Here is a 15,940-nt window from a genome sequence, read left to right as displayed (position 1 = left end):
TATCGCACGGATAATTGGGCAATTATTTGCTCGTTCAACAAATTTTATCAATTGCACTATATAATATTGAATGTTATAATTTATATAAGAATTAATTTCACTTTTGGTCCCACGACTTTTGATGTTCTATCACTTTTGGTGCACAACTTTAAAATTTTTTAATTTTGGTGCCTAACTTTGTTATTTTTATCAATTTTGGTCCTTTCGGCCAAATTGACAGTGAAATGTTGTTGGATTTTATATTGTTAGGGGTAAAATCGTCATCCCAAGGAAACATCTTCAATATCTAAACAAAATCACCGTAAAATCATATCTATAGGTGTTTGATGATGAGAATAATGGGGAAGATGGGCAGAAACCAGACAGATCTATGAGATTTATAGTTTTGACCATTGGCAAACTCTTCTTTTTCTCTTAATATGATTTTTCTTTTGTTTAAATATTGAAGATCTTTTCATGGGATGACGATTTTGCCCCTAAAATATAAAATTTGGAAATATTTTACCGTCAATTTGGCTAGAAAGACCTAAACTGATAAAAATAACAAAGTTAGGCACTAAAATTAAAAAAATTTAAAGTTGTGCACCAAAAGTGATAAGAACTCAAAAGTCGTGGGACCAAAAGTGAAATTAATTCTTTATATAATCCTATATCGATCTAAATATTCTTAGAATTTTATAACAAAATATATTCCGTACAACGAACGGTGAAAATACTAGTACATATTTAAATATCCAAAAGTCCAAGCATCACATAAAACTTAATCCAAATAACAAGATAGCAATCTAAGTGTTTAATAGAAAAAAAAATAAAAATTTAGAAATTAAATTTAGGAAATTGGAGACTAGTAATTTACGAAATCAATCTAACACTCATGCTATTTCATTTCCGCTGGCTGCTGGTTTCTCTGTTGGAGTAGGTTGTTTCTCATCAACTGGATTTGGCTCCTTCTTTGGTACTGGATCAAATGGTGAACATAATTCTTCACTTTTTATCTTCTTTGATATTGGAGCAAATGGTGAACACAATTCTGGACTTCTCTTCTTCTTTGATATTGTTGGAGTAAATGGTGAACACAATTCTGGGTTCTTTTTCTTCATTTCAGCAACATAACCCCTGCTTGCATATATAACAATTACATTAAAATAATAATAATAATCATCATTATTATTATCATTAAGAAATACATTAATAATCATCATCGACATATTTCATTACTTCTCGCCCAGGCATAGGTTCTCACAAGATTGGGAGCCAATTCTAATTCTATCCATCGGTGGATCTAGAAAACTCGGCGGCTCTGAAGCAAGGAAATAATAATGTGACATTTTGAGTGCACTCAACAACAATATCTATGGGAAAGTCTTGGCCTAACAGTCTAAGTGGAGTGTCCATCTTTAATTTATTGGTGATGTGTTAGTTCATTAAGAATAATGGAGATCTATTGGGCTAAAAAAAGAAGAAAGGTTGGAGTAAAATATTATAAGAGCTAGTACCTTATCGAGGACTCGGGGAGTATTGAACCCACAATCTCCCACCTAACAACACAAGTACCAACCACCCAAGCTACTCAAATTTCAAATATCAAAAGCAGGATGCTCTACTTTGCCATGTGAAAATTGCTAGCATCCAGGCAGTGGGGGGTGGGGGTGGGGGGAGGAGGGGACAGGCCAAGAATGAAGGCAAGCTAGTGTCGTTTGTCAAGCATGCGTGAAGTCTTTAACAATATAAATGGGGTCCATTGTCTCACTTTAGATATCATCCCTTCGTTCACTCAATCCCCCTAGTCCAATGGCTTGAGGTCCTAACCTTTAGCTCATATATACCAGGGTTCGAGTATTTATTATTTGGGCCGCCACTTTTGGCCAGTACCTTGGACTTTATACGCACTCCTTTGAATCTAGCATCCTGAACAATAATACTACTATTTTCCTATCCCGTTCCATACTTTTATATCCGATTTTATGATGCACCCAGACCCCAACAAAATCATCAATATCAATTGTATTTTACTATTTTATTATATCTAGAAGTTAGTGCACGTTGGTTACATCTTTTCAGGATGGACCAAATCTTATTGATTCTTAGTGCTCTCATGAAGAATAGTTCTCATGAGTGTGCGTGATCTATATTCTTAGTTGTACTTATTTCTAATACCATATTTATAATGATTTTTTTTTTATGTATCTTAGATCATTTAGTTTGGTGGAATATGGTGTATATATAATTCATTAATATTTTACTTTTAAGTAATTTTTAACCCTTTTGAGTGACATTTTTTGACTCTATAGTGTTCAATATTATGACTTCTATTAAAAATTTAGAGGTTCTAATTTAATTTCTTATCCTATTTTAACATTGCAAATCAAAATCTACTATTACACTTTTTTTTTTTTTTGATCAAATCTACTATTACACTTATTCCTAACAACATATCACAATATATTTTTTTCTTTCTCATTTTAGCAGATCATGGAAATTGATTTGAACTAAATACAATTTAAGATTCAATACTATATATATATATATATATATATATATATATATATATATATATATATATATATGGATTCAATTATTGAAACAAAAATCATGTATCGATTATATAAGAAATTATATATAAACAGTACTAATTGTTGTATAAGTCGAGACATTTAAAATTTTAATATAAACATATATATGTATTTCAAAATGCATACCTTATGGTGAAAGGCTTATCCTTGGAGTCTTCAGAATGATCCAAACCAATATTTTTGGTTTTTCCTTTATCCATGGGGGTTGTTTGATGATAAAATTTCTGTATAATTTCAAATTATTCAAATTTAAGAATGAACCAAAGTATAAAATTTGAATGAGAAAAGTTTCAAATTATTTTTTACAAAAATAAAAAATAAAAATGCAACTAGTGATTTATTAAAAAACAAATTAATGTCATATGTGGTCCTTCGAGTATAGTGATTTTGCTACGTTTAGTCCTAAACTTTCAAATTGACTACATGTGCGAAATCCTTCGACTTTTAAATTGTTGTCATCCGTGGTCTAGTCCTTCAAACTTTCAAAATGTAATCAGCCATGGTCCTCTTGACTATGGCTTGTGAAAAACCAAAGCATAATTTGAAAACTATCAACAATTGCTAGGCTTAAAATGGAAAATTTAAAACTTTACTAAAATAACATATTAAATCTATCAAACGAGGAGTGAATCTTACAAGAGCTTTTGAGTTTTTTTTTTTTTTTTTTTTTTTTTTTTTTTTTTTTTTTTTTTTTTTTTTTTTGAACTAATAAAGATAAAAAGGAATAAATTTCTGACAACATTGAAATTTGAATAACTAAGTAATTGATTGAACATATTTATTAGAGATATCAATACTTTTTAAAACTATTGAAATCTATCTTAAAATCCTTATTACTTTTCAACATCAATCTATATTGTTTTTTTTTTTTTTTTAAACAAATGAATCTGTCCCTAAATATATGATTTGACCAAAACTTATAAGTGCGCGCAAGTGTAAGTGTTATAAGTGTAAAGTATTTAATTTTGATGTTCCATCAAACACGTATCTAACTTTATACAAATTTAAAACAATTCGAAACACAATAAACTCACCGTACAATTAAAATTTAATCAATAAATATGAAACAACAAATGAATTAAACTATGCCTTTTTTCATAAAACAATTTGAACCGTTTGGTCTCAACATTCACCAAAGGTCCATCTAGCATGACTAAGTCAGCCCATTGTCAAAATCGAAAATGAAAAGTACACCTACTCATTAGCACAAAAAGAGAAGATCTTTCTAAAGTAGCTATCACATAAAGTACACAACCCAAAAATGAATCAAATTCTTTATCCAAAAAAATAAAAATAAAAATGAATCCAATTTGAAATGTCATTCTCTTGCTTAACATTTTTTTTTTTAAACTTGAACTCAAAATCCAAGTTGACGAGACTAGCTTAGTAATTTACCTTAAGTGATCAAAATTGGAAGGAGAACGAGAAGACCAGAGCAAAAGCAGAAGCAATACAACAGAGGATGTCTGAGTGTTTAGAGGAGGGCTGAAACTCTTATAGAGGGGAGCGAGGAACAGGGGTGGAAAGGGTAAAACTAGGGATGTTAAAGCGGGTGAAATCCCGTGAACTTATCCTAAATCATCCCGTCGTGAAGTAAATTAGAATAAATAATTTTTGGCCCGTAAAGAAAGTGGGCTTTGCAGACTTACCAACTTGGGGCTGTCTCGCAGGCTGACATCATAATACATCTTTGGTTACAATATATCTTCCATAATGGACATTACTTTATTACATTATTTTTTCTCTTCATGTATATTTCTTTTTGAAGACTTTACTCTGACTCTTGAAAACTCTTCTAACTTTGGAACATCATTTCGATTAACTTTGGTACATCTTCTGAAGCATGCAATTTTCCAAAGTTCTAATTCTATCGGATTTTCATATCTTTTGTACAAGATCTAGAGTTTGACTCTCCTACATAATATCTTCTCTACATATTTCATTCGGATGTTTAAACTAACTCGTGCAAAACAATTTTTTATATATATATAAAATAAAAATATGGAAAACTTTAAATACGAGCGATAATGTAAATGCACAATATTTATAAAAATTAAAAGAATATTTAATACAATAACATACATTTATTGAAATCCCAAAATTATTTTTCAATTTTGACCAAATAAAAAGATTATCGTATATAGTATATTTTTATAAATACATTGAATAGGATTTTTTATTTTTTCCCTTGCATAATAAATGTATTGCAAATTTAAGAGTATGAGATATTTCTGTATTAAGTATTAAATGCACACATGAGAAATATTAGAATTTTCAAAATTTTAAACAAATGAATTAACAAAAATATAATGTGGTTGGGTTAATTCAATAATTGTACTTTGATTCATGGACGGTCTAACCAAAATGGTTAGTTAATAAAGATTGAATTAAATATTTCTTTTAACATTTTTGGCATCTTAGTAATTGATTAAATATATCAATAATTTTTTAAAAGTTATTGACATCTATCTCAAAATTATTGTATTTTTAAGCATCAATATACAATACCACCTTTTCTTGTTTCAAAGAAATAATTTTATGTTTGCATGATCTAAAATAAACTTATAATTTGTGTGTTAGAGTCTATACTATCATTTTATAGGTCCGAAACATAGTGAAAAATAACAGTGCACATCTAAAAACATAATAAGTGTGAAGTGTGAATAAATGTTATATCCTTCATTTATATCCATTTTTTTCGTTAATTTTTTTTATACATTATGCTATAAAAGTTGTACTTTACAATATTTTGGACAAACATACCCTTACCGTTATAACTTCCGTTATCTTTTTCACAATTGTTACCATACGCATGCATCCACCATATATTTTCTTATCTTTTTCAATAATAATAATAATATATACACATTATATATTGGAATTATATGTTAGTTATTTTTAAAATATAAATATCAAATTTATAAAAACTTTTTACATTATTATTATTATTATTATTATTATTATTATTATTATTATTATTATTATTATTATTATTATTATTATTATTTACAATAATTTAAATATCTAAAATCTAAATAAATTTAAAATTTTAATAAAAACTAATGTTGGGCACCTATTTTTTACGCATCGCACATAAAAAATACTAATATATAAAACACGTGTTATGCTCCAAAAAATTTAAGACCTAATGTAAAACAAATGGCTTGAATTCAAAAAGAGGGCAACCATGAACCAACTACACTGTACACTGTTCTCTGCATATGGGAGATTGATAGCCATTTGAATTTTGTTTTCTCTCCAATGAACAAATTCAAAGGCATCTATACATAGCCTGACTCAAGATAGATAAAGGGTTGGTCATTTTTTTGATAAAAAATTCTTAGTATTGAGTGCAAGAGATTTCAAAAACTATTTAGCTGATTAATAAAGAGAGAACAATTTCTAAAGCTCCAAGGCCAAGATCAAGAACAGACTCAAGCAACAATCAAGATCAACAATTACTATGTGCTGTGTGGACTAGGGTCCAAAATATCGTCGTGAATATTATGAGTAAAAATAATGTACATTATGTGTTAGAATAATGTATATTATGTGTAGAATAATATACATCATGTGTTAAAATAATGTAAATTACGTGTTTAGAATAATGAAACATCTAAGGTAACATAACACATATTATGTTTTAAAATAATGTGCATTCTGCTTTAGAATAATGTACATTATGTTTTAGAATAATGTACATTATAAATTATAAAAATGTATGTTACAGCTAGGTGTTCGAAAAAATAACATTTAATAAAACGACGTCGTTTTTGGGCCGTTGTCAACACAGCTGTGTGGACCATGATCCATGCAATAACTGAGCAAGTTCGAGAAAATCAACATACATGTGTTAACCGACCAAAATCTCTAATTGGAGAGATATAAGAAAACAACAATAACATATATAGAATTGAATTTCATACAAAGTATATTTTTGGGAGTAATTCTTTGCCAAATTGGTACAAGCTAAGGTTCTAATTTTTATTCCCTGTGAGACCTATCAATTGATCTGTTCGTTTGATCAAAATACACAAATTTTAATCGAAAAAGTTTGAAATCATTTTTACCAAAAAATAAAAATTAAAAAACGTGAAAAATACAACGGAAGTAATTTATTAAATGAATGAAAATTGCATATATAGCTTGAATTCAATGGGTAAACATATTCAAATATAGATTATATATAGGCCAAATACCAATTAAAATTTAATTAAACTATTCACTAAATCAAGTCATGAGATATGGAGAAATATGCTTGATTCAAAAACATATCAAACAGTACATAAATCTAAAATAGTTTGAAACACAATAAACTCATCAAACAATTTAAATTAAATCAACACCATTAGCATGAAAAAAAAAGATTTGATTTTTCTTTTTAAAAACAAATTTGTTATCACATAAAAAGTACAAAACCCCAAAAATGAATCCAATTTGTAAGGTAATTAATTCTCTTGCTTAAAATTTTAACTTGAACTATAAATTCAAGAAAATAAAATAAACAAGAACTAGATACTAATATACTATTACCTTGGGTAGCCGATGAGGGCAAAGGCAGAAGTAGTCAAGCAGTGGCGTGAGTGGAGGTCTGGGTATCTGGTCGTAGACGGAAACTCTTATAGAGGGGAGTGAAGAACGGAAGCGGAAGGAGTAAAACTAGCTAGGGGTACATGTTAAAAGTTTCGTGAGCTAGTTTTGAACCTTCCAAGGAAAAGCAAATTAGAACAAATTATTTTGAGTCCGCAAAGAAGCATACTTTACAGCTTTCACATGTTAAGGTGAGTTAAATTCAGTAGATTAGTCTTAAATCGTCACGCAATAAAACAAGTTAGAACAAATAATTTGGGCCCACAAAAAAAGCCGTCTTTGCATGCTAAAAGCTGATTTTGCTGGCATATATATACAACTATTACTATTAAAAGCAAAGCTGAACAAATTGTTGCGCTTACTCACTAGTTGATCTCATCATATATCATTACTTATATTATAGACTAGGTGTATATAGCAACATACATGACCTTGATATTGGATGTTAAAATTTCAAATATTCTAGACTAGAAATTAAAAATTGTATATGCTCCACTTAAATCAAACGCCCAAAAATAATTTGAATATTTGATATAAAAAATCACTCAATAATTTGAATTTATGATTAATTTTATAATTTTGTATATGTTCTTGAAATTTTGAATTTGGAAATGAATGTAGTTGATTATATTAGTGCTACTGAATATGTTTTCCACACTAGGAAATAAAAATAGAGAATGGAATACAGAAAAAAAGAAGAAAAGAAAAGAAAAAAAAAAACAAAGAATCGAAAACTTAAAATATGAGGTAAATGCATAATTTTTATTAAACCGAGAAGAATATTTATTACAATAACATACACTTATTGAAATTCTAAAATTGGTTTTCAATTTTCACCAAATATAAAGATTAAATTTATCATATATAGTGTATATTTAATTAAATGATTAAAAGTTACTCCGTATATTTTTTTCTTATTCTGCCCTTGCGTAATAAATGTATGGAAAATTTAAGAGTATATGAAGTAATTTTGTGTTGAGTATGTATTAAATGCATACATAATAAATATTAGAATTTCAAATTCTCACACGTACAAATAATGAATTTAAAAAAGGAATAAGGGTCAAATAGGTCATCGAACTGCACAGAATAATGCAATTAGGCCACTGAACTTAAAAAAGTTACAATTAGATCCCTAAACTAACAATTTTCTTGCAATTTGTCTAATTTGTAAGTTTTCTAAGTTGTTAGCAGGTCACCTTTAATTTAAAATATTTATTATTTAAATAATTATTTAAAATATTTTTTTTTTAAAAAAAAAGAAAAAGAAAAAGAAAGAGAAAAGAAAAACAGACCGTCTCCGGCCATGGATTCATCTCCATGGTCGGAGACGAAGAAGTTATCTTCACCTCCGGCCAGAGACAAAGAGACTCATCGTCTCCATGGCCGGAGACGAAGAGACCGGCCATGGAGACGAATCAATGGCCGGAGACGATCTGTATCTTTTTTTTTTTTTTTTTTTTTTAAATTTAAAATAATTATTTAAATAATAAATATTTTTAAAAATATTTTAAATTAAAGGTGACCTGCTAGTAACTTAGAAAACTTACAAAATAGACAAATTGCAAAAAAAATGGTTAGTTTAGGAATCTAATTATAGCTTTTTTAGGTTCGGTGGCCTAATTGCATTATTGTGTGCAGTTCAATGGCCTATTTGACCCTTATTCCTTAAAAAAAAAATGATCTTGTTTTGTTAGTTCAATAATTGTATTTCAATTCATTGGAGGTCTAACCAAAATCGTTAGTTAATAAAGATTGAATTAAGCAATTCTTTTTTATTTTTGGCACCTTAGTAATTGATTCAACATATTGATTAAAGATATCAATAATTCTTTAAGTTATTCACATCTATCTCAAAATCAATACATTTTCAATATCAATCTACAATACCATTTTTTCTTTGGTTAAAACATTGGTTAAAAACAATGTGTTTATGTTAATGTAAGGCTATACTATCATTTTATAGGTTCGGAGCGTAGATAAAAAAAAAAATTAGCTCATATATATATATAGAAAGAGTCAAATGCATTATTGTCCAAGAGTAGGGATGACAATTTCAATCCGACCCGTGGATATCCACCCGAATCCACCCCGCATGGATCGGGTTTTTTTGGGTGATGGTGGGTGGTGGGTCGGGGGTGGGTCTTAAAAAAGCAAACCCGCGGTAGGTCGGGTTGGATTCGGGTTCTATGTACAAGACCCGCCTAGAACCCCACCCGACCCACCATGTGTGTTTATATATATATATATATATATATATATATATATATATATATATATATAATAGTAAATTAAGTACTAGTATGTAGTTATTTATAAAAGTTTATATAACTTCGTGTATCTTTTTACTATTTTTTATATCAAAACTACTAAGTTTATTTTTAAAAATTAACAATTTAGTTATTATATTTAAATATTTCCATTATTTATGTTTTAGTATCACTAATGGATTTTATTTTTTTTATTATGTGTAAATAATTTAAATATTATTTTTTGAAAAACTTAATAAGATGATAAGTGGTGGGTACCCGTAGTGGGCACCCGCACCCGGTGGGGGTGGGGGTGGGTTCTGAAAAAGTCCACCCGATGCGGGTTGGAGGTGAGGGTGGGTGGAGAAAATATAAGGTGGGTCGGGTGATAGATGTAGCCCTTCCCCAGGGCCGGATTTTAGGCTGTGCAAGCTGGGCTACCGCACAGGGCCCCCAATTTTAGAGGGGCCCCAAATTTTAGAGGTTCAATATTTAATTTTTACGTAGCTAGTTTAAAAATATAAATTAAAAAGTTTTCAATTAAACTTTAAAGGTTTCATAAAGAGATGGTAAGAATGTGTATTTATTGTATTTTAACTTGGAGGTCAAAGGTTCGAAACTTGCATGTATTAGTTTTAAAAATTATGATTTTAGTAGGGCCACATTTATTTACTAGAACAGGACCACCAAAACTTAAAATACGGCCCTGCCCTCCCCGACCCACACCCGACCCATTGTCATCCCTATCCAAGAGTTATATGTGACCCTTGACCACAATGCATGTTGGTACTCAAGCTTTTAAAAATTATTGACCTAATTTCAAACAAATGGTTCGAATTCAAGAAGAGGACATCCAAAGTTCAAAGTATTTGAGTGCAAGAGATTTCAAGTGCTATCTAACTTACCAGTAGAAAAAGAATAATTCCTAAGGCTTTAAGGCCAAGATCAAGATCACTAGACTCAAGCAACAATCAAGATCAACATCTAGAAGTTCAGTCCACAAGTTAGTATAGAAGGAGAAAGAGTAGCAAGTGAAGACTTGTGAAAAAAATACTTATGACTTGTTGCAATTCATTTTCCAAGGAAGTCATCTTACTTTGTGCAAAAAAAAAAAAAAAAAAAAAAAAAAAAAAAAAGTATGATTGCCTTTTAAATTTTAAGCCCGCCTTCGTGTTATAGTGCGCTGCAAATATAACACCATGTTTAATTTGCAAACAATACTGCTTCACATGATAGAGGTTTTGCAAACCTTTACTGGTCTAAAAAATAATGGTTCAAAATATTTGTGTAAACATTGGTCGAACAAAGATGATGATAGATCTTGAAAGTAAAGATATAAGCGAAGCTAATAGTTTTTTTAGAAAAGGTGAGGTATGAAATGTGTTAAGGCCGGGTATCTAGGGACGGAGGCAGGATTTGTGGCTGCGGGGGCCAATCATAATTTGAAGAGAGAATAATAAAACATATTAGTATTTATTTAACATCTTTCAAAATACATCATTATATTACAAATCTATTAAAATTTGAGATGTTTTTCAAAATTTAATGGCTCAATACTTGTAAATGAATTTACTTGAGATGTTGAATTTCATAATTCTTTCTTTTAAAGAAAAGATCAATTCTTTGTGTCTTTTTCATTTCAACTCAAACTTCCGATGTTCACAATGTTAATTTTTTTTTTTTTTGACAAATCAATTGAATTAACTAAAACTGAAAAAAAAAAGAATAAATAGACAAAGATTAAAGTAGTAGAAATTTAAAGATTTTGGTAGCAAAATGACAATTTATTATTATAATAAACACAATTGCAATGTATTTCATTTGCAAATAAAAAAAAAAAGAGACAAAGGTTAAAGTAGTAGAAATTTAAAGAATTTGGTAGTAAAATGATAATTTATTATTATAATAAACACAATTGATCAATTATTTGTGTCTTTTTCATTTCAACTCAAACTTCCGATGTTCACAGTGTTAATTTTATTTTTTTTTTTGTTTTTTTTTTTGTTTTTGTTTTTTGTTTTTGACAAATCAATAGAATTAACTAAAACTGAAAAAAAAAAAATAGTCAAAGATTAAAGTAGTAGAAATTTTAAGATGTTGGTAGCAAAATTACAATTTATTATTATAATAAACACAATTGCAATGTATTTCATTTGCAAATTAAAAAAAGACAAAGATTAAAGTAGTAGAAATTTAAAGATTTTGATAGTAAAATGATAATTTATTATTATAATAAACACAATTGCAATGTATTTCATTTGCAAATTAAAAAGACAAAGATTAAAGTAGAAGAAATTTAAAGATTTTGATAGCAAAATGACAATTTATTATTGTAATAAACACAATTGCAATGTATTTCATTTACAAATTAAAAGACTAACTAGATAGCAAATTAGCAATCCACAAAGTTATCCTAGAAGCTTGCTTGGAGGGGAGCAAAATAACAAATATTTAGTGAGGAGGGCCAAAAAAAAAAAAAAAAACTACAATACTGATTATATATAAAAAAAATGGTTGGGAGGGAGGGGGGGGGGGGTGGGGGTGGGGCGGGAAGGCTTCCTGCAAGTTTCATGTGGCTCCACCACTGCGGGTATCTGTTGTGAGCTTAGCAAATTGTGCCTAAAACTATCGTCGCCATTATATATTCTTAGATGATTATGAGCCTAGGTTATATATATATATATATATATATATATATATATATATATATATATATATATATATATATATATATATATATATGATCAGATGAGATCACTCTATCCATATGAGATTGTGAGATCAAATAATGTCGTTCAATCTTATATTTTGGAAGGTTTTGATTTGTTTTAAAGACGCCTTAGCTTGTTTTTCAAATTTAGGGGTATTCAAGTAATTTCAAAGTGGTGTGCATCATTTTGCGTTTGGCAATCCTGAGATTTTCTGCTTCTTCTTTGCGTTGGGTCTCTATTTATTATCTTCTTTTCTCTTTATTCATTACTGCTATTCCCCCCCCCCCCCCCCCCCCCGCCCCGCCCCCCCTCTAAACATTTGTTTTTATCTCTCTATTCCTTCTGGTTTGCTCACTTGGTGGGTGCAGAATGACTGACAGAGATCCAATGGCAAAAACTATGCTTCGACGTTCCTAGAGGTGGATGTTGTGTTCCCGTAATAAGGGCCAAGGTATTTTGCTTCATTTTTTTTCCATGCTTAGTGTTCTAGTTGTGGCTTGATAGGGTTTTGGATTGTGGGTTTATCTTTTGGGTTAGGGTTATGAGTTTAGAGTTCAATAATGAAAGGTTTTTTTTTTTTTTTTTTTTTTTTTTTTTTTTTTTTTTTTTTTTTTTAAAGATGGGGGTTTTGGCGTGTTTCTGCCAGCCGGGTGGCTTGGGACTGGTGGTGGTTGTGGGTTTATTTTTTGGGCATGGTTGGTTGGGAGGTAGAGCTTGGTTTAGTAGTGTGTGCAACTGGGCGTACATTGCGTGCACTATTGTATGCTATGTCGATTTGGGCACAATTTATGTTCGTGTGTGCAATTATTCATTTTGATATTATGCGTGTGTATGGTTATGGGTGATTACTTTTGGTGTATGCATATTTAGTATGTAGTTTGTGCATTGGTGCGGCGTGTGCAGAATTTATGTTCAGGTGTGCATTACGTTGATTGGGATTCTATGCATATGTACTTTTATGGGTGATTTCTATGCATATTCTTACATAGCTTGTGCATTGGTGTTAGACGCAAAACAATTTCTATGCATTTCTGTTATGTAGTGTGCGTCTGCATTGTGCGATGTGTACGTATTTATTGGGATTGGTAGGGAAGTCCTTTTGGGTGTGTTGATGTGGTCGGTCTTGTTGTTTGTGGTTCATGCTGCGGTTTGGTTTTTTGTGGTTGGTAAAGTGGTGGCTAAGCGAGTAGGCATATGCATTGTAGTAGTATAGTGTTTGCATTGACGTATTATGTATGTATGTGCAAGCAATAAGACACGGGCTTCTCAACATAGTTAGGGTTGTTCGCAAACCTTAACGGGTAATGATGACTTCGCGCCTCCTCCTTCGGCGTGCCCAAACTTGCTAATGACACATTGTCACCACCAATGCACATGAATTCGCCAAATTCAGGCTCAAACTTGCACACACCATGAACACTTTGACGCATAGTACCCAGTGGAAAAAGGCCCTTTCACCTCTATTTCGTTAATCACACATTATGGATGGTTTTTCTGTTTGTTATCATGCCAACTGTTACTCTTACTTTATACATTTATTGCATGATAGTAGCATTGCATGTGCACCGAATTGCAATCCAATCTAACGCACACGCCATGGCACATTCTTGCACACTCGTATGCATCACCTTTATTCATAGATTTCATTTAAACATTTACCTTTATGTAAATTCTTTGACGGGGAAATTATAAAAAACACACACATACAGAACACATTATGCTCTATGGTAAATACTGACCACAAAAAGAATACTGACAACATCTATATGGTCAACTTGACCACAGTCTATTGACCTGTACTCACAAGCAATATTGTCAACCCAACCACGAGCACCATCACTAAAATCCTAGGCTAAAAGACAACTCATCCTTAAATTTATTGTGCTAAAAAATAGCGCGCTCAATGTCTTCAACCGCAGACAAATTTTTAGCATTACTCCTAAACATATCCTCAGGCTGTGAGAAAGTCGGCTTAGGAGAATGAGTACCATCAGGCACAGAGGTAGAAGGCCGCTGTTTAATACCAACAAGCAGCTAAATGGAATCATATATCTGTCTACAAAATTCCCATCACGTGCCTGCTTGAACTGTAACACCCCCTAATTTCCATGCTATTTAAAGCCTTAAACATGCAGATATCTAAACCAAAACATCAAACACAGCGGAAGACTGAAAGAGGAAATATATAAACTGGAAGTATAGGGGTGCTATACCACGCTCACCCAAGGGTGAATGCACAGGCTAACATATGCATTGTTCAAAATCTAAAACCAAACATCATCAAGTACTAAGTCTAAATTGGCTCACAGGCCACAAAACATAAGGGATGAGCTACTCTAGCTGGCACTAAACCGCGCACTCGTCTAAGCATCACTTGAAAGAAGCATATAAAACATGGGACGACGCCCGGTCAGCATATAATGCTGGTAATCCACCAATACATGTGAAATATCATACATAGATAAGATATAAGTTTGTAAAACCATTTTCAAAACGGAATACATATATATAAGTCCAAAACCAAGAGTAATAGTCAACACAAGACTCAAACACTCTCAACAAGAACACGGGAACACAACCCAAGACTAAAAAGAACAACAACGACTCACAAGAAGTCTCAAGGTATAATCTATCATCACACAATAGATTAATACCCGACATACATAATTCAAGGAATAAGGACACACCAAACGGCAACACATGCGAAGGCAACACATGCCTTTGTGACTACACACGTCATAAGAAGAGAACTCACAACAACGGCTACACAAGCCCTCGTGACATCACCCATCACGAGTTGATATGCCTTCCTTATGCCCGGTTCCAACCTTATGACTACCCACAACCTTATATCTAGTTCCAACCTTTACCTCCAGGACCCCTGTACAACCAAGTCCAACCTTTTCCCTCCGAGGACCGTCGTCCCCATCCGCCGACAAAACGCCAACAAAACCACCAATTTCATAGTACACGAGGGTACCGATCACACACATGGCAACACATGCCTCGGCAACACATGCCTCCCAAGAAATACGTGAACCTGACACACAGGTCACAACTCCATAATCACGTCATGGTCACCACGAGCACCACTGCAATACCTTGGTGACTAGTGTCCCATACCACTAATCGTGCAATCCAGGTAAAGCCACACACACATCACACCTCAACAGGAATCAATCAACGGATCACAACGAAGATATGAAACCACACTCAATCAAGGAATGGGTCACAGCCCAACCACAACAACAATGAATAACACAAGTTATCATCAACCAATAAGAAGGTACAAACAACGCACACGCTAGCATTTAAACACCGAACTAGCATGCTTAACAAACGGGTAAACCAAACGTAGTTCCGAAGAACCCACAAGACTCATCACGGTTCAACGAAACACAATGTTGAACACTTAGCACGATTCAAGACTCCAAAACCTACATGGATTCCAACCATATAGTTCTAGACATACGAAACATCAAGAAGACACACAAATAGTTCCACAAAAGAACATCGGGAAGTCAAAAGACCAAATACCGAGTCAAAAGAATCACGGGGAACAAATCCCCAATCAACCACACATCGTACCCCGCGGGTGGACCAACGGGTAGGCCCCTACCCGCGGTTCCGCCCGCGGGTACACACCCATGAGTCTCTTGTACCCCGCGGGTGGGCGACGGGTGGACCCCCTGCCCGCCGTTCCGCTCGCGGGTACGTAACCCTGTACAAAATAATCCCTTCGGGGATTTTCAACTCCAAGCTCAAATTCAAGTCCAAAACATGCCAAATCTCACCAAATACAACAAAATGACTTGAA

General features: G+C 31.9%; 1 protein-coding gene across 1 annotated transcript; it reads right to left on the bottom strand.

Annotated features, from left to right (window-relative positions):
* Positions 1-764: 764 nt before the first annotated feature.
* Positions 765-7,206, bottom strand: LOC109167907 (uncharacterized protein UU044-like). Its single transcript, XM_019316972.1, has 3 exons — positions 7,107-7,206; positions 2,700-2,797; positions 765-1,116 (listed from the first exon to the last, which is right to left on the bottom strand). Exons 2-3 carry the CDS (start codon positions 2,771-2,773, stop codon positions 873-875), a joined length of 318 nt encoding a protein of 105 aa, XP_019172517.1. The 5' UTR covers positions 2,774-2,797; positions 7,107-7,206; the 3' UTR covers positions 765-872.
* Positions 7,207-15,940: the final 8,734 nt, after the last annotated feature.

Source organism: Ipomoea nil, unplaced genomic scaffold (assembly GCF_001879475.1).
Source record: "Ipomoea nil cultivar Tokyo-kokei standard unplaced genomic scaffold, Asagao_1.1 scaffold3170, whole genome shotgun sequence".
NCBI classification, from domain to species: Eukaryota; Viridiplantae; Streptophyta; class Magnoliopsida; order Solanales; family Convolvulaceae; genus Ipomoea; species Ipomoea nil.
This window is presented reverse-complemented; position numbering and strand designations above follow the sequence as displayed.